General features: G+C 47.7%; 1 protein-coding gene across 3 annotated transcripts in view; it reads left to right on the forward strand.

The window, feature by feature from the left end:
- The window catches only part of FBH1 (F-box DNA helicase 1), a 37,514-nt gene that overhangs the window by 8,160 nt on the left and 11,594 nt on the right, over positions 1 to 17,760 (forward strand). For all 3 annotated transcript variants that reach the window (XM_012188153.5, XM_004014171.6, XM_042230431.2), the window contains exons 2-13: positions 2,007 to 2,162; positions 2,473 to 3,074; positions 6,360 to 6,490; positions 6,597 to 6,732; positions 8,744 to 8,934; positions 9,327 to 9,419; positions 10,135 to 10,229; positions 10,979 to 11,147; positions 11,789 to 12,011; positions 12,792 to 12,879; positions 12,962 to 13,048; positions 13,853 to 13,989. In XM_012188153.5, coding sequence (XP_012043543.2) covers positions 2,538 to 3,074; positions 6,360 to 6,490; positions 6,597 to 6,732; positions 8,744 to 8,934; positions 9,327 to 9,419; positions 10,135 to 10,229; positions 10,979 to 11,147; positions 11,789 to 12,011; positions 12,792 to 12,879; positions 12,962 to 13,048; positions 13,853 to 13,989 — 1,887 coding nt within the window. In that variant the 5' untranslated portion in view covers positions 2,007 to 2,162; positions 2,473 to 2,537. The remainder of the gene's footprint in view (positions 1 to 2,006; positions 2,163 to 2,472; positions 3,075 to 6,359; positions 6,491 to 6,596; positions 6,733 to 8,743; positions 8,935 to 9,326; positions 9,420 to 10,134; positions 10,230 to 10,978; positions 11,148 to 11,788; positions 12,012 to 12,791; positions 12,880 to 12,961; positions 13,049 to 13,852; positions 13,990 to 17,760) is intronic.

The raw sequence follows: 17,760 nt of genomic DNA on the forward strand, positions 1-17,760 counted from the left end.
TACCCGCAGGGGAGTCCTTCCAGAACCCTCCACGACACCAAAATCCTAGCAAGCTCAGGTCGCTCAGAGTCTACCCTGTGGACAGGGACCTCTGAGTCCCGTAGCCTCAGATGCATGCAGCCACGGGTCACGTTAGTGTTGGTCTGTGGCTGATTAGCTTAGTGACATGAAAGATTCTGAGCGGGAGAGGCAAACTTTCATGTCTTACTTTTTAAAAGAGAATAATCAGACTTTAAGCTTATTTTTTTTCAATATAGAAAATTTTTAAATTTATCTTTTATTTTTTTGTTATAGAAAAACAACTTTTTTTTTTTCTTCCCTCTGTGAGTATAAGACTTGGTTTTTAGTGTAGAGGAATATGTACCACAATGAAATAATGAAATTTATAAAACCATTACAGTGGAAGGGATATGTTCTGATCATAATAAGAGATTAAAATATATGACTTGGCTTTGTGAAAGGTGTTTTCAGTAATACAGAACAGGCTATAACTGGACTGCTGACATACTTCATGTCTTGCCATTAGGTACTGTCTTTATAATTTGAAAGTTATTTCAATGTTTTATGCAATCACATCTAAGCTTTGTTCCAGAAAATAAGCAGGTAGGTAAATTTGTGTTGAGTTTTATAGTTTGACAAGTCTTTTGGGGTGTGTTTTCTCATTTAATCATTATAGCACCCCTGAGCCTTCAAGAAGCTAAGTGACTGGGGTCCTCTGGCGGCATTTTAACTCTGAATTCTGGTAGTTAAAAGGTCTCTCTAGCATACTTTCAGAGGGCCTTGTAGAGCTATTTTTGTGTGGAGAAATAATTTTCTATAAGTCTTGAAATATCCATGAAGTTTTTTTAAAACTTCTGTTAAACCTTCAAAAGATGAATTGAAATTTTGAAGCATTGTTTCTGAAGAAGCTACGGGCTAAGGGTGGGGGGGTGGGTTATAAATTATACCGGATACCCATATTAGTGTCTTGGTTTTAGATGTTTTCAGGGTTACGGGAAATGTTGAGTGAAATTCTGACATGAGATGTTACAGTTTACTGTAGAATGTTTTTAGGACCTGTGGCAGTATGGTGCTGGCAGGAAGTCGTTTCATGGGCCATCTGTAAAGGGCCACTTTAATTCTCTTGCATGTGTTCTCCTCTCTTACCGTTTTTTAAAAATGTAACTATTCTGTTTTACAGTAGTGTAACTGTTGTATTTAATGACATCGGAGGGGTTAGATCTTAAATGTGATAATATGCAGAAACAGGAAGAGCATCGGCTAAATATGGAAAATAATTACCTGGCAGAAAATGCCTGATACAAACATAAATACGTCAGTGCTCTCAAGACAGAACTCTGGGCTCAGTTGCTGTTGTGTTGCTGAGGGGGAATATGAAACTTCATCCCATGAAGATGCTGAAGAGTGGTCTTAATTCTTTCCCTCTCGGGGGCCTTGCTGCCATCCTGTCACACCAGTGCTGAACGTTGGGGCGCTCGGGGTGTCAGGGTGCGCCTGGGGGCGGGCGGGGGCGTGCAGGGCTGAGCTACCCCTTGGGGAGCCCGCAGGGACTGTCCCCTAGTGCCTTCTGCCCCTGCCATTTGGGGAAGCTGGTGTATTCAGGGGACAATGTCTATGTTTATTTTTAAAAAGCTACAGCTAGCTCTTAAAATATTTATGGTTAATACGGGAATATAAAGGGCCTGGGTGAAGTCAGCAAAAGATGGCAGATCTCCGTGTGGGCAATAGTGGCAGCTTTTCAAATGAGCGTTTCATGATCAGGGCTTCTAGAAAGCATGATAGGCAAAAAAGAAGGTTATTTTAGGATTCTAAAATCCTGAGGAGGAGATGCTAAGAAACTATGAGAGACTGAAAATTGATGGGAAAGTAGAGAAGATGGAAAGGGCTGGCTCAGGTGGTCCACAGTCACCGTATTCCTAAAAATTACGTTTAATTTGCTGACTAGCTTGTAGAATTTGTGATAACTAACAAGAGTCCCGTTTCTTCTGCCCTTTGGTACAAAACAGTGAGACGGTTTAAGCGAAAGCATCTTACAGCCATTGAGTGCCAACATCTCGCTCAGAGTCACTTGGCTGCGTCCCAGTCCTTTGGTCAAAGATGGACAAGCAGAGACCCGAACCACGGTCTCTATCCTAGACCCAGAACCAAAAGAGGGACCAGGGGTATGTCTTTCCCCCAAATACCTTGCATTTCAGAATCTACAGTGTGTGTGGCCTTTGAGTATCTCAGTATTTGTAAATGCTGTTGCAGTGATCTTACAGTCCTGTTGCAATAGTCTGACCATATGATAGAGCCTGATATAAATATTTTTTGTATTAAGCTTTATATGTAATCAGTAGACCAATAAATATATCCTCGTCCCTTTCCCATAGTAAAATAGATAATTGAAAACTAGTTTGTCTCATTTGAGTCAGCGAAGGGTCATCACTCCTTCCTCATTTCTCATGCGTTCTTTGTGGGTTCTCTGTCTAGGGCGAGGATGCCTGAGATACAGCCGTGACTTCTTCCTCGCTGGCCAGCAGCAGTGCACCAATGACATGGCCAAAAGCAATTCTGTGGGCCAGGACAGCCCTAAGGACTCAGAGGATGAAATGATCTTCGAGGCAGGGAGCCCCTGTGCCCTGCCTCCAGGGGGAGACGGAGACACCAGGCTGCACTCGCCAGGCTCCGCTTTGCCTGCAAGGAAGCGGTCTCGGTCCTTAGAGGACGAGAGGAATCCAGCCCCAGGGACCAGTCCGTGGGATGGGGTGTCTAAGAAGACCCCATGGCATCACTCGTCCCCATCCTGCACACGGCCCAGGGAAGCCAGTCCGGAAGCAGAGGTCGGGGTGGGGCAGCTCAGCGTGCAGCCTGGAGAACCCAGCCAGGAGGTGGAGGACATTGGTCCAGACCCTGTTCCTGACCCTCACTATGGGCTCCTTGGGACCTTGCCCTGCCAGGAGCCCCCGAGCCACATCTGCAGCCTGCCCAGCGAGGTCCTGAGGCACATCTTTGCTTTCCTGCCCGTGGAAGACCTCTACTGGAACCTGAGCTTGGTGTGCCGCCTCTGGAGGGAGGTCATCAGCGATCCGCTGGTATGGAACGCGCTCTTCGTTCTCTGATGTTTGCTCTAAATCTTCACGGATTCGCCTCGCTTAACGCGTCCTCCTGACGATGGCGTTTCTTCAGAAATGTTAGTGTCCGTTGTCCTCCAGAATCAAATCCCAGCCCCTGGAGGCACCTGAGACTTTCCGTGTGTGTCCCACCTTATTAGTTACTCCAGGCTTCCTGCTGACTGCTCTCCAGTCCACCCCGGTATTCTGTCCACAGCACACGACGTGCTGCCTCTCAGCTGGGGGCTGTGTGGTACTTCCCTTACGTTGATCTAATCTGCACCCCACAGCCGACCAGTCCCAAGAGCCCCTCATATCTCTGCTGACCTCTCACCTCTTCCAGGCTGCACTCCAAGTAACTCCTCTTCTCTGTTCCATCCCACGGAAGGCACCCTCTCTCTCTTCCTTACGCTATTATAGTGATTTATACCTCTGTTCAAGCCTATGATGTTCTGCTATGATCTTAGAGAGCCTTCCTCCTTCATTTAACATTAGAGCACTGCTGGAGGGCTGGTTGTCCTGTCTGCATTCTCCACTGTGTGCTCCACTGTGTCTCACAGTAGTTTACACGTATTAATAGGAGGTGATTGCTAAATGAGTGTTGCGTGTAGTCACAGGAGTACCTTCTGAGAACAACACAGGGGCAACCCGCGCTCTCAGAGAGGATTTCCTGGTTCCGTTAGCCCACAGCCTGTGCTTCCGTTTGCTGTGTCATTACACTTCCCAGGTTCAGGTCTCCGGGAGGGCTAGGAGAATGTTCTGCTTAGCTGGTGTGTCCCTTAGACCAGCCGTTGGGAATAAGCCAGAGGTAGAGTTTAACCCGGAGAAGGCAATGGCAACCCACTGAACACCCGTGAACACCGTGAACCCAGGTGTTCATGCCTGGAGAATCCCAGGGACGGTGGAGCCTGGTGGGCTGCTGTCTGTGGGGTCACACAGAGTCGGACACGACTGAAGCGACTTAGCAGCAGAGTTTAACCCATTCTTCAAGTGTGTGTGTTTAGTCACTCAGTTTTGTCCAACTCTTTGTGACCCCATGGATGTAACCCACCAGGCTCCTCTGTCCATGGGATTCTCCAGGCAAGGATACTGCAGTGGGTTGCCGTGCCCTCCTCCAGGGATTTTCCCAACCTAGGGATCGAACCCAAGTCTCCCACATTGGAGGCAGATTCTTTACCGAGTGAGAAGTTGAAAACCTTGGAGATGGAGGGCAAGATGGATATGTTGAGAGTTAGTACGTTTCTCTTCCAAGCCCAAAGGATTTTGGAGGAAATTTCTCATCGCTCTTGCTCCATATTTTGCTTGGTGGTCTTGTCTCCTACCTTCAGACAAATATCTTTCTGTTTTTAGTTGTGAACTTTATTTTGGGTCAGTATTTCTGGGCATTTGATTAAGGTCTCTGGTGGGAAATGGGGATAAGTGAGGGTTCCTGCCGTTCTGCTTGAGAAGATTTTGGGAAGATATCACAGCTTATTCTTACATCTTGAAATGTTAGAACAATGCCCTTTTTATCATCACCAGCAATGATGTGATGGTGTTACTTTCAGTGACCTTGTCACAGCTCTCATTTTCTTTTTATTTCTTGTGGTATCTTTGTCTGCCTTTGGTATAAGGTTATGCTGGCCTCAGAATAAGTCTGGAGTGCTCCCTCCTCTTTGGTTATTTTGAGGAATTCGAGGGGGATTGATACTACTTCTTTAAATGTTCAGTAGAATCTTTCAGGGAAGCAGTCTAGTCCTGAATGATTCCTTTTGGGGAGACTTGATTACTGACCCAGTCTCCTTACTCAGTGGGCTTCCCTGGTGGCTCAGGTGGTACAGAGCCCGTCTGCAATGCGGTTGACCCAGGTTTGATCCCTGGGTCGGGAAGATTCCCCTGGACCAGGAAGTGGCAACCCAGTCTTGCCTGGAAAATCTCATGGATGAAGGAGCCTGGCGGGCTCATTATTGATCTGTTCAGATTTTGTTTCTCTATGGTTTGGTCTTGGTAGGTTGTGTGTTCCTAGGGATTTATTCATTTCTTCTAGAGTGTCTGGTTGGTTGACCTGCAACTATTTGAAGTATTCTTATAGCCCTTCTTATTTCAGTGACATCAGTTGTAACATTGCTCTTTCATTTCTGATTTTGGTTATTTAAATCTTCCCTTTTTTCCATAATGTATCTAATTGTTGTCGATTTTGTTGATCTTTAAAAAAAAAACACTCTTATTTTATTGATTTTTTCCCCCCTATTTTTCTATTCTTTATTTCATTTATTTCTCCTCTATAGTCTCTTTTATTTCCTTCCTTCTGCTAGTTTTGGATTTAGTTTGTTCTTTTTCTAGTTCCTTTAAGTGTAAATTTAGGTTGTTGATTTGTGATCTTTTTTAATGTAATTTTTATAGCTATAAACTTAACTCTTAGCATTGCTTGCATTTCATCCCATGCATTTTGGTATCTCTGTTTTTATTTGTCTTAAGGTGTTTTCTCATTTCTTTGTGATTTCCCTTTGGACCCATTGGTTGCTTTAAAAATGTGTTGTGTAATTTTCTCATATTTGTGGGTTTTCCAGTTTTCTTTCTGCTGCTAATTTCCAGTTTCATTCTGTAGTGATTGAAAAACATACTTTCTATCATTTCAGTCTTTTAAAATGGATTAAGACTGACTTCGTGGCTACATACATGATCTATCCTGGACAGCGTTCTGTGTGTACTTGAGAAGATTGTATGCTGTGGTAGGGTAGAGTGTTCTTTATATGTCAGTTGGGTTCAGTTGGTCTAGTGTTGTTTGTGCTATCTGTTCTTGAAAGTGGAGCGTCAGAGTCTCCTGTTGTCTGGTTCTCTCTTCAGTTCTGCCCGTATGTGCTTCCTAGATTTAGGACGTTGATATTTGGTACATGTGTGTTTATAATTGTTATAGCTCCTTGGTGAACTGACCCTTTTATCCTTATGTAATCGTCTTCTTTGTGTCTCTCCTAAAATTTTAGACTTACAGTTTGTTTTGTTTACTATAAACTCTGAGTCATCAGTGTCTCGACAGGCACCAGACTGTTTCAGACAGGAAAGCTGAAGCTCTAGCTCTCCCCAGATTCTGTAACAAGTTGTTGTTGGAACCAAGAAACTGAGACCCACCTTCTTGTTTTTGACTAGAATCTGTGTGATGTTTCTGCCCTGTTGTCCAGCTTTTGAGTTGTGAGCTGTAGTTGTTTTCTAAACAGCTGTCTATATATGTAGCCTGGTCTCTAATAGCCAATTGCCTACATGTCGTTTTGGATTTCTTAAACTATCTAGTTCATTCCTTGGAAAAAGCTGTATCACCGATACCTGATGAATGAAGAGCAAGCCGTCAACAAGGTGGATGGCATCCTGTCGAGCTACGGCATAGAGAAGGAGTCGGACCTGTGCGTGCTGAACCTCATCCGGTAAGTCACCGTCCTGTGGGAGGCAGTGGGTATCTGAAGTTCTTTCTGAGAGATCAGCATTTAACGGATCATTTTCCCACGGACACTGCTGTGAATGTCTTAACAGCTACACAGCCACCACGAAGTGCTCCCCGAGTGTGGACCCTGGACAGGCATTGTGGAGTCTGAGGGATCACCTCCTCCTCCCCGAGGCAGAGGCCTGCGTGCGCCAACACCTCCCTGACCTCTGTGCTGCCCCTGCCGTACGTGAAGAGGCTGTGGGGAGGGCTGGGGAGGTGGCGCCTTTCCTCTTGGGAAGAAAATGTCTTGGTGGTCAGATGTGGCTGAAGGTTGTTTTAGATTTATTTTTAAAATCTTCCTTAAGTCTCTGGTTTGAAGCCTTAATCTTTGTCATTGGTCCCATAGAGAAATAAATGGCCACAGATTCTTTAATTTGGAAGGAGTTTTAAAAAGCATTTCATCCAGTTTTCTATTCTGTTGAGCAGTTTCAACAGAGGATGGTCTCCTAGCCTCCAAACACTCTGATTGTAAGAGTTTCTTTACAAGACATCCCATTGTATTGGTGACAACTTGGATTTTCTGAAAGTGAAAGTCGCTCAGTCACGCCCGACTCTTTGCGACCCCATGGATTATACAGTCCATGGAATTCTCCAGGCCAGAATATTGGAGTGGGTAGCCTTTCCCTTCTCCAGGTCATCTTCCCAACCCACAGATTGAACCCAGGTCTCACACATTGCAGTTGGATTCTTTACCAGCTGAGCCACAAGGGAAGCCCGGAAAAATGACGGGCTTTGTACTGACACATGGTGAGTTAATGAGATGCTGGAAATAGTCCTCAGTGTCCTGACTCCATCTTCTGGAATTGTCATCGAGATCAAGGGTTCTTCTTAAATGTTCTCTCGGAAACCGCGTGCAACCCCAGCCTTATTCTGCAACCAGTGGAAGGTTGAAATCTAGCCCTGTGCATTTCTCTGCCTTTCGAGAAGTGGCTGTCGATGGTGGAGTGAGGTTTGTTTCATAGGACGATTGTAGTGAGAAATATGCAGAACTTTCCTTTCATGGATGTGTTTTTAGCAGGGAGGCTTGCAAGGGGTTAAGAATAGTAGTATCTATTTTTGATATTTCCATGTTAGTGAACATTTTCTCAGACATTGATAACTGGAGCATACTGTGTCCATAATCATACACTTTGAATAATTTATTTACTACTTATTAAACTTAATAAATATTTTTTAAAATTCTACCTATCTTTTCTTTTTTAAAAAGGTTTTTTAAATTTATTTGGCTGCGCGGGGTCTTAGTTGCAGTATGTGGGATCTTTAGTTGTGGTATGTGAACTCTTAGCTGCGTCATGGGATCTGATTCCGCGATCAGGGACCAACTCCGGGCCCTTGCCATTGGGAGTGCTGAGTCTTAGCCACTGGACCACCAGGGAAGTTCCATTAATAAGTTATTAAATAATCGTAAAGTAAGTAGTAGATTAGCATTTCTTTTTAAAAACTTATTTTTTAGGCTATGCTGGGACTTCATTCTGCACAGGCTTTTCTTTAGTTGCAGCAAGCAGGGGCTCCTCTCCACTTGTGATGTTCAGGCCTCACATTGCGGGGGCTTCTCTTGTAGCGCACAGGCTTGTGGGCGAGTGGGCTTAAATAGTTGCTGCTCACAGGCTCCAGAGCAGAGGCTCAGCAGTTGTGGCGCACAGGCTTAGCTGCTCCGCGGCATGTGGGATCTTTCTGGATCAGGGATCAGACCCTTGTCTCCTGCATTGGCAAGTGGATTCCTTACCACTGAGCCACCAGGGAAGGCCAATAGTAAATTAACATCTTCATGCCATTGAATTGTCAGCCTTGATTTCTCTGTAAAGACTGCTGTTTTCTTTTTACCCGCCGTTTTTGGCACATTTATTAGTAAGCTTATTGGACTTGAGTGTCTGGACCTGAGAGCTCACACTGACCTGGGTGGGGAGAGTGTGGATTACCTCTGTGCAGGGTCTTATATTAGGGACTTTATAAATATTATTCAGTCAACGGAAACTGAGAAGTCAGATCCAAAAGTGATGAGAAGGAAGGAATCCAGGGCAAGAGGAGACGTTCCCATTGTTTCCCAAGTGTCATTTGGGAAGTTGGCCTCCTTGCAGCAGGTCTGTAGGAGACACGTGAACCCTGAGCCTGACTTTCCTCATTGTCGTCCCGTGTGCTTCTCACCGACTGTGTTTCGGGTCTCCTCTCTCATCCCCTCCGCCTCCCTCCTCAGGGCATCAACGTGTGGGCCTTGGTGGCGGCCATCGTGCTCCTGTCCAGCAGCGTCAGCGACATCCAGCAGCTGCTCTTCTGCCTGCGGCGGCCCAGCTCCACTGTGACCGTGCCGGACGCCACCGAGACCCTGTACTGCCTCGCCGTGCTGCTCTATGCCATGCGGGAGAAGGGGGTCAGCATCAGCAACCGGTACGGGCCCCGGGCGAGCCCCCCGCCCACCGCGCCCCAGGTTCTCAGAGAGACCAGAGTGCGACGGTGCCAGCAAGCAAGCGCACTCTGGGGACAGGAGGCACTGTTCGGTCACGCAGTGTCCCGGGGCACCAGTCTCTCCTCTGGGCCCTGCAGCCAGGCCTCTCCCAGAACATGCTGTCCGGATATTTACCTGCACTGCTGCTTACCTGCAACAGTGCAGCTAAAGACGCCTCAGCTCTTGGTGTATTTAAGCCCTTTGCTGCTCTTTTTTTTTTTTTGCAAAATAATGGTACATATTTTCTTTTTAGCAACAGTTAGGAGTCTGAGGAAAACTAATATACAGATTGTGACTGAATATGAAAATCTCTAATCTCCTTTCTTCCTGTTAGGATTCACTACAACATTTTCTATTGCCTGTATCTTCAGGAGAATTCCTGTGCTCAGGCCTCAGGAGACAAAGAGGAACCATCAGTCTGGTCGGGGTACGTCCGTCTGCAGATGTGGTGTGGTGTGTTGTCCCCTTTGATTCGTGACTGTCACGCTTAAGGAGAAAAAGTGTTTTGTATTAAGCACTTTATTGAGTTATAGTTTACATTGCGTAAAAATCACCATTTTAATTGTTAAATTCAGTAATTTTCAGTAGATTTACTGAGTGTTCAGCTAACATCCTAATCTAGTTTTAGAACGTTTTTATCACTCTAAAGGACCACCCTCTCCTTTTTCTCTTAAAGAAGAGAGCATTCTTTTTAAAAAATAACTTTATTTTTTAAATTTTTGGCCCTGTTGGGTCTTCACTGCACAGGCTTTTCTCTAGTTGCAGTGAGCAGGATCTACTCCTAAGCTACAGTGTTCAGGCTTCTCCTTGTGGTGGCTTCTCTTGTGGAACCACGGGCCCTAGGCACTTAGACTCAGTAGTTGTGACTTGCAGGCTCTAGAGCGCAGGCTTGACAGTTGTGGCTCATAGGCTTAGGTGCTCCGTGGCATGTGGGATCTGCCAGGACCGGGGAGTGAACTTGTCTCTCCTGCTTTGGCAGGTGGATTCTTATCCACTGCGCCGCCAGGAAAGTCCCTTCTCCTTTTTTTTTTCCTCATTAAATTTTATTCATTCCATTTGGTTTTTCCTATTTGGTTTTTGGTATCTATCCCTGATCTTTTCAATTCCTTGCTCTTTTCCTGATTTCTCTTCTAAATGGTTAGAAAGAAAACAACCATCCAGCTGACACATGAACAACAGCTGATCCTAAGCCATAAGATGGAGCCTCTCCAGGTGGTGAAAATAATGGCATTTGCAGGTAAGGGGCTGCCGCTCCTGAAGGCCTCTCATCGCTGCCTCCCCCTTCCCTCCACCTGCTGGAGCATCTTGCCATCACCTGTTATTCCCCTTCTGCAATTAAATCATCTAGAAAGCAGTTGTCAAGGAATAATTGCGTTTTCTTACCACTCCAGGGAGCATCCACCCTGGAGTTCCTGGGGGCAGATGGTCCACAGTTTGTGGGATTGACCCAGCCTGTTACGTGTCATCGTGTCTGTTCACGATGGCTGTGGGGCCGCAGGTCGTGTGACTGTCTTGTTCAGACAACGTCAGGAGTTCCTGGCTTTCTGTAGAGTGAAACCTAGAAGGGCTTCTGCCTTCTGATTCTAACCTGCATCCCCAGAGGTGTGGTCCCCTGTTTTGCCTCAGTCAGCGACTTGTGCTAGCTGGCTCCTGAAGTACTTGGTCACTCTTTGTCTGACCTTTGCTCGTAGTGCTTTTTCTCCCTGTGTGTTGCGTGCACACGGTTGAGGAGCAGACCAAAGTTCAAGGAAGTCAGTGGGCCCCTCGCTAGGGCAGCTGGGGCTGGGACCCCAGCCTGGGTGGCTCTGTCTCAGCTCTGCTGCTCCCTTCACTGCGTGGCTTCTGGTTCTCATCTGTGCAGGAGGGCTTGCCACTGTCAGGTCCCAGGCTGGTGGCGAGATGAGCACAGGAAAATGCTGATTAGGGCACAGTTGGAGCAGTTCTTCCTGGTCAGAGGGTGACCTCCCTTTCTCTTGGCGTCTCCAGGCACTGGGAAGACCTCCACGCTGGTCAAGTATGCTGAGAAGTGGTCTCAGAGCAGGTTTCTATACGTGACCTTCAACAAGAGCATTGCCAAGCAGGCAGAGCTCGTCTTCCCCAGCAACGTCATCTGCAAGACCTTCCACTCCATGGCCTACGGTCACATCGGGCGCAAGTGAGCATCACGGTGCCGCTTTCACGTTGCAGTCAGCGCACTGCAGTGACGGGGGCAAACGTAGTGCCTTATCTCTGTTTACAAGCAGGGAACATCAGGAAAGATTTAGTGCTTTATACTTCTACCCCAGAGGGATACGTTGTCAACTGAGGGAGGCATGCTCATTTCTCTGGAGTTGAGGCACAGGTCAGATGACAATGTCTGAAGTCCCAGGTACCACCAGCCTGGTTGATCAGTTCAGTTCAGGTTCTACTTGGAAGTGGGAAGGGAGAGGATGGGGCTGAGGGGCGCTAGACCCAGGCTCCAGGGCCCTGAGCCACGCCCTGTTGGATGAGAAGGCTGTAGGGAGGTTCAAGGTCCTCCCGGGGCCTCCTGGAGTTGGGTCCACACCATGAAATAGCGGTGTCTGCTGTGAGCCCCTTTGTCTCCTGGGTTATTGGATCTGAATACTAGAAAGCCTAGAGGAGCCCTTTCTGGTCCTACAAGGACCTCACTCAGCTCCTCGCTGGTTTCCTCACCTGGAGGAGCCAGTGCCGGCAACCTGGTGGTGTCATTTGGAGAGAAGGTGGGGAGGCCCGGGGGCACACAAGTCCTCTGTGGCCAGGAAGGCCGACGCTGTGCCCTCAGAACGTGCGTTGCAGGTACCAGTTGAAGAAGAAGCTGAATCTCTTCAAGTTAACCCCCTTCATGGTCAACTCCGTCCTCACTGAAGGGAAGGGTGGCTTCATCAGGGCCAAACTTGTGTGCAAGACTCTGGAAAACTTCTTCGCCTCCGCCGATGAGGAGCTGACAATTGACCACGTGCCCATCTGGTGCAAGAACAGCCAGGGGCAACGAGTCATGGTGGAACAGAGCGAGAAGCTGGTGAGCGGCTCCGTCTCCCTGGAGTTAAGGCTTGGGAGGTTGAGGGCGTGGCCTGGGGTCGGGTCGCCCCAGCCTTCGGTGTCTTCAGAGCTGCTGGCGGGAGGCAGAGGTGGGGGCAGGCCGCAGGCGGGTGCGGCAGCAGGCTGCCCACAGTCTTCTGTGCGGTGTGGCCCTCTCCCGGGGCCCTCAGCCTGGCCTGCGCTGCATCGACAGGGCTCCCGCCAGGGCCATCAGAGCTCCTCATGGGGTCCACTGGTCCTGGGATCTGGGGATGAAGTGTCTCTCTTCTAATTTTTATCAGTTCTTTTCAGTCATTGGTCACTTTTCTTCCCTCAGTCCCACTGCACAGCATGTGGGATCCTAGTTCCCTGACTGGGGATCTAGCGTGTGGGATCCTAGTTCCCTGACCGGGGATCTAGCGTGTGCCCCGTGGAGTGGAAGCACAGAGCCCTCATCTCCAGACTGCTAGGGAAGTCCCTGGCCACACTCCTTATGAATTATAATCACCATGGGTCATGAATCTAGAGGAATCATCCAGCCTCTCCTGGTTCGTTGGATGCTGTGCTCCCGGAGAGATGCTCTGCCGCTGGGTGTGGTCCAGCCCTGGCTGCTTGCTGTCTGGGTGCCTGATGGTGTCACGAGGCCCTCATGGAGCCAGGGGAGGTCAGAGAGGGGCCGCCACTCACCGTGTGCTGGAGCCTTCTCTCTGACCCGTGTGCACACGGGAACCCCTTATTTCTGGGCCCTGACCTCGGTGTCACCGTGTCACTTGCTTTCTAGAATGGAGTCCTCGAAGCGAGCCGGCTTTGGGACAACATGCGGAAGTTGGGCGAGTGCAAGGAGGAGGCTTACCATATGACGCACGATGGTACGCATGGGCCTGTCCGGACCCCTGACCCCATGTGGACCCACCTCACCCCATGTTCTGACCCTTCTGCCCCTTCTCCTAGGCTACTTGAAACTCTGGCAGCTCAGCAAGCCCCTGCTGGCCTCTTTTGACGCCATCTTTGTGGACGAGGCCCAGGACTGCACCCCAGGTGATAAAGCATTCGGGACATCAGTAGTCTCAAACACATAGAAACTGCATCATGCATGTCAGAGGACGTGTGTGCAGTGAGTCCGTGGTTCTTATCTGTAGTAGGAGAAAGAGTATCTGATGCTTAGTCACTCTGAAATTCTTTCCTCTTTGATTCCAGATTTCAACAGTCTCTGCCCTCGCCTCCACCCAAGGGAGACTTATTTTCCTCTAAATATTTTGCTTGGGTTATTCTTAAAATATTGGCTGAGCCTAGGTCATCATATTATTAGGACAAAGACTCATGACGAAAGGAAAAGGTAGTCACTTCAGAATGAACAATGTTTTTTTTCCTCTAGTGGCTGATAGAAAATAATGTGATTTGGTAGGTCATCTTTAAGCACCAAGTTATATTAAAGAGGATAATTTGCATCATTTTATATTTGCCTCTATGATTTCTTAGACACAGTCGCATGTTCAGGAGTAAAAATAATCTGCATTCGTAGGATTAGAAACTGTCTGTTATAAGCTTGTTTCTTGGGGGCTTCTGGATGGTTCGTGGTTAGGACACTGCACTTCCACTGCAGGGGACGCAGGTTCAATCCCTGATCAGGAACTGAGATCTCACATGCCTCGCAGCATGTCCAGAAATAAATACACGAATGAAAATTGTTTCCCTGGACTGAGTGCATGTACCCTGCAGGGAAGGGTACCCCGCCATCCAGTGTGCAAGTGTTCTCGCCCTTTCCTGTCTCCCATTTGGTTTCTTTTTGCTGTGCGGGTGGGCCTTGCGTCAGAGTGCTCACCTGCCCCTTGTGGATTGCAGCCATCATGAACATCGTTCTGTCTCAGCCCTGTGGGAAGATCTTCGTGGGAGACCCCCACCAGCAGATCTACACCTTCCGTGGCGCCGTCAATGCTCTGTTCACGGTCCCTCACACACACGTCTTCTATCTCACACAGGTAAGACTCTTCTTTGCTTCCCAGCCCCCAGATGCATGTACACACACACACACACACACACACACACACACGTACGTCTGTGTGGGCCAGTGCTGCCTGTGTGCTGGGCCCCGTGGAAGGTTTTGCCTGAGCTCACAGCGTGCAGCATATCCATGCCTCTAAGTAGGGGCTCTCTGTGGTTCTCGGGGGTCTGCAAAGTCAGAACGGTTGTCAAAATAGTCACTTGCCTTTTGCGCCGTGACATTTGCACCGGGATGATGCAGAACCAGTAATGAGCCGTGGCCTCAGTGCCAGCCCGCCCTTGCGGTCTCTGTATTCTTCAATGCAAGGCGCTCACTAAGAGCATCCCTGATAGCAGAGGGAAGAAAGTTTCTGTCCTGCAGACCGTGAGCCTGTCTCTCCAGCAGTCCGTGTGCGGAATGGGAAGGAGAGGGACGCCCTTCTGCCCCTGCAGTGTGCCGGCCGCTCTCACTTGGGGCACTTCTGTGACTGTGTTGTGAGCTCCACCGGCTGCTGCTTCCTTTTGTACTTGAGTGAACAGTTGATAGACCAACTCTGGTTGTTTGGACTTGGGGATGTGGCATTTTCTCAGGAATGAATGCGATGAGCCATGTCTTCAAGGGGAACAGCTAACAAATGTTCATTGCCAAAAAAAAGTCTGGCTTTCAAGTGAAATCCAGATTTTGAAAAACTAGTTTCCAGCACAAGCACAGCAACCCCTGGAGCCTTGATTGCCCAGAAAGACTCAGCACGCGTCTGTGTGAAGCCGTCACACCAGGCTGGACACCCACAGAGCCCCAAGAATCGGCTCTCCTCTCTTAAGCTGGGAACTAAAGAGATTTGCAGAAATGTAAAAGTAGTGACACTCTTGTCTCTAAAATATTTTTTAGGAGGAGGGGAGACTACAGTTTTTGAAAAATGTGTCCTTTGTGTTATCATGTAATGAGATTATTGTTGTTAATGTTTAAATTAACTAAAGTTACTAACATGGTAATTGTAGATAGATAAAACTCACATAAATACAAGCTTCCTTGGGTCCTCACTAGTTTTCTGAAGCGTGAGGAAGTCCTGAGACAGAAATCGTGGGAACCACTGCTTTTAGGGAGCTCGCAGTTAGGGGGTGTGCGCAGTGCCGAGGCACGTGGACGTCATCTGCACCGTGAGTTCTGCTCTGGGGAGCCCCAGGCCCCAGTCTGTGACGCTGTCCCCAGGCTTTCTCTTATTGTTTGCTCTAGCGATCTAGGACGACGTCAGCACAGAGGAATTTTTTATAATGGACGTTTTTAGTTTCAGATTTAGAAAAAAGTCGAGAAGACAGTACGGACAGTTCTTACACACGCACTCAGCGTCCTCCAGTGTTCGGGTGATGAGCTTGCCACAGTTAACGTGTCGGTGTGGGCACATTATTATCAACTATAGTCCAGCTTATTCAGATTCCCTGGTTCTTACCAGACTCTTGTCCTTTTCCTGTTCCAGACTCTTGTTCAGATGACCCCGCTGCGTTTAGTTGTCAAGTCTTCTAGGCCCCTGTTGACTGCGCTGTGTGGTTTCCCCGGCTTGCCTTGGTCCTGGTGACCTGGAAGGGCACCAGTTAGGTGTCTTGTCACATGCCCTCTGATGGCGTTTGTCTGGTGGTTACACTGATATTTGGCTCCACACCGTCAACGTGATTTACAACTGATGACGTTGTCTTGGTGGCCTGGCTGAGCTGGGGTGTGGCAGGTGATTCCCACCTTCACCTCTGTCTCCTCTTTCCACACTGTGTGCCCTGAAAGGAAGTCATGGCTCGCAGCCCTCATTTAAGAACAAGAGTTGGAATATCCACATAGATTGATTGGAATTCTTCTGTGAAGGAGATACTGTTTCTTCTCTTCTGTTTGTTTATTTTTTCACTTATTTGTTTGTATCAGCATGGACTTGTGGATCTTGATAATTTGGGGATGGCTCACTTAGAATAGGAAACATCAATATGGTGGAGTAGAGAACCCCATGCACAGTATGAAAGGGTAAAAAGATATGACACCGAAAGATGAACTCCCCAGATCAGTCGGTCCCCAATATGCTGCTGGAGAAGAGCGGAGAAATGGCTCCAGAAGGATTGAAGAAACTGAGCCAAAGTGGAAACAACTCCCAATTTTGGATGTATCTGGTGGTGAAAGTAAATTCCGATGCTGTAAAGAACAGTACTGCATAGGAACCTGGAATGTTAGGTCAATGAATCAAGGTGAATTGGAAGTGGTTAAACAGGAGACGGCAAGAGAAAACATCGACATTTTAGCAGTCAGTGAACTAAAATGGACCAGAATGGGCAAATTTAATTCGGATGACCGCTATATCTACTGCTGTGGGCAAGAATCCCTTAGAAGAAAGGAAGTAGCCCTCTTGGTCAACAAGAGTCTGAAATGCAGTGCTTGGGTACAGTTTCAAAAATGACAGAATGATCTCTGTTCATTTCCAAGGCAAACCATTTGGTCTCATAGTAATCCAAGTCTGCTCCAGCCACTAATGCCAAAGAAGCTAAAGTTGACCGGTTCTATGAAGACCTTCTAGAACACACCAAAAAAAGATGTCCTTTTTATCATAGGGGTGAGTAAAAGTCACTCAGTCATGTGCAACTCTTTGCAATCCCATGGAATATACAGTCCATGGAGTTCTTCAGGCCAGAATACTGGAGTGGGTAGCCTTTCCCTTCTCCAGGGGATCTTCCCAACCCAGGGATCTAATCCAGGTCTCCTGCATTGCAGGCAGATTCTTTACCAGCTAAGCCACTAGGGAAGCCCGGGAATACTGGTGTGGGCTATCTCTTCTCCAGCGGATCTTCCCGACTCAGGAATCAAACCACATCACCTGCATTGCAGGCAGATTCTGTACCAACGGAGCTTTCAGGAAAGCCTCATCTTTGGGGACTGCAATGCGAAGGTAGGAAATCAAAAGATAATGGAGTAAACGGAAAGTTTGCCTTGAGTACAAAAGGAAGCAGGACAAAGGCGAACAGAGTTTTGCCAAGAGAGTGCACTAGTCATAGCAAACACCCTCTTCCAACAGCACAAGAGACAACTCTACACATGGACCTGACCAGATGGTCGATACCAAAATCACATTGTGTTATTTGCAGGCAAAGATGGAAAAGCTCTCTATAGAAGAGAAGCTCTATATAGATGGAGACGCTCTCAGCAAAAATAAGACCGGGAGCTGACTGTGCTCAGATCATGGCACTCCTATTGTAAAATTCAGACTCAAACAAAGTAGGGAAAACCACTAGGCCATTCAGGTATGTGGAGAAGGCAATGGCAGCCTACTCCAGTACTCTTGCCTGGACAATCCCATGGATGGAGGAGCCTGGTGGGCTGCAGTCCATGGAGTCGCTACGAGTCAAGTACGACTGAGTGACTTCACTTTTACTTTTTACTTTCATGCATTGGAGAAGGAAATGGCAACCCACTCCAGTGTTCTTGCCTGGAGAATCCTAGGGACAGAGGAGCCTGGTAGGAGGCTGTCTATGGGGTCGCACAGAGTCAGACATGACTGAAGTGACTTGGCAGCAGCCTTCAGATATGACCTAAATAAAATCCTTTACGATTATACAGTGGAAGTGACAAATAGATTCAAGGGACTGAATCTGATAGAGTGCCTGAAGAACTGAGGATGGAGGTTCATTGCATTGTACAGGAGGCGGTGATCAAAACGATCCCTAAGAAAAAGAAATGCAAAAAGGCAAAATGGTTGTCTGAGGAGGCCTTACATGTAGCTGAGAAAAGAAGAGAAGCAAAA

Source organism: Ovis aries, chromosome 13 (genome assembly GCF_016772045.2).
Source record: "Ovis aries strain OAR_USU_Benz2616 breed Rambouillet chromosome 13, ARS-UI_Ramb_v3.0, whole genome shotgun sequence".
Classification (NCBI taxonomy): Eukaryota; Metazoa; Chordata; class Mammalia; order Artiodactyla; family Bovidae; genus Ovis; species Ovis aries.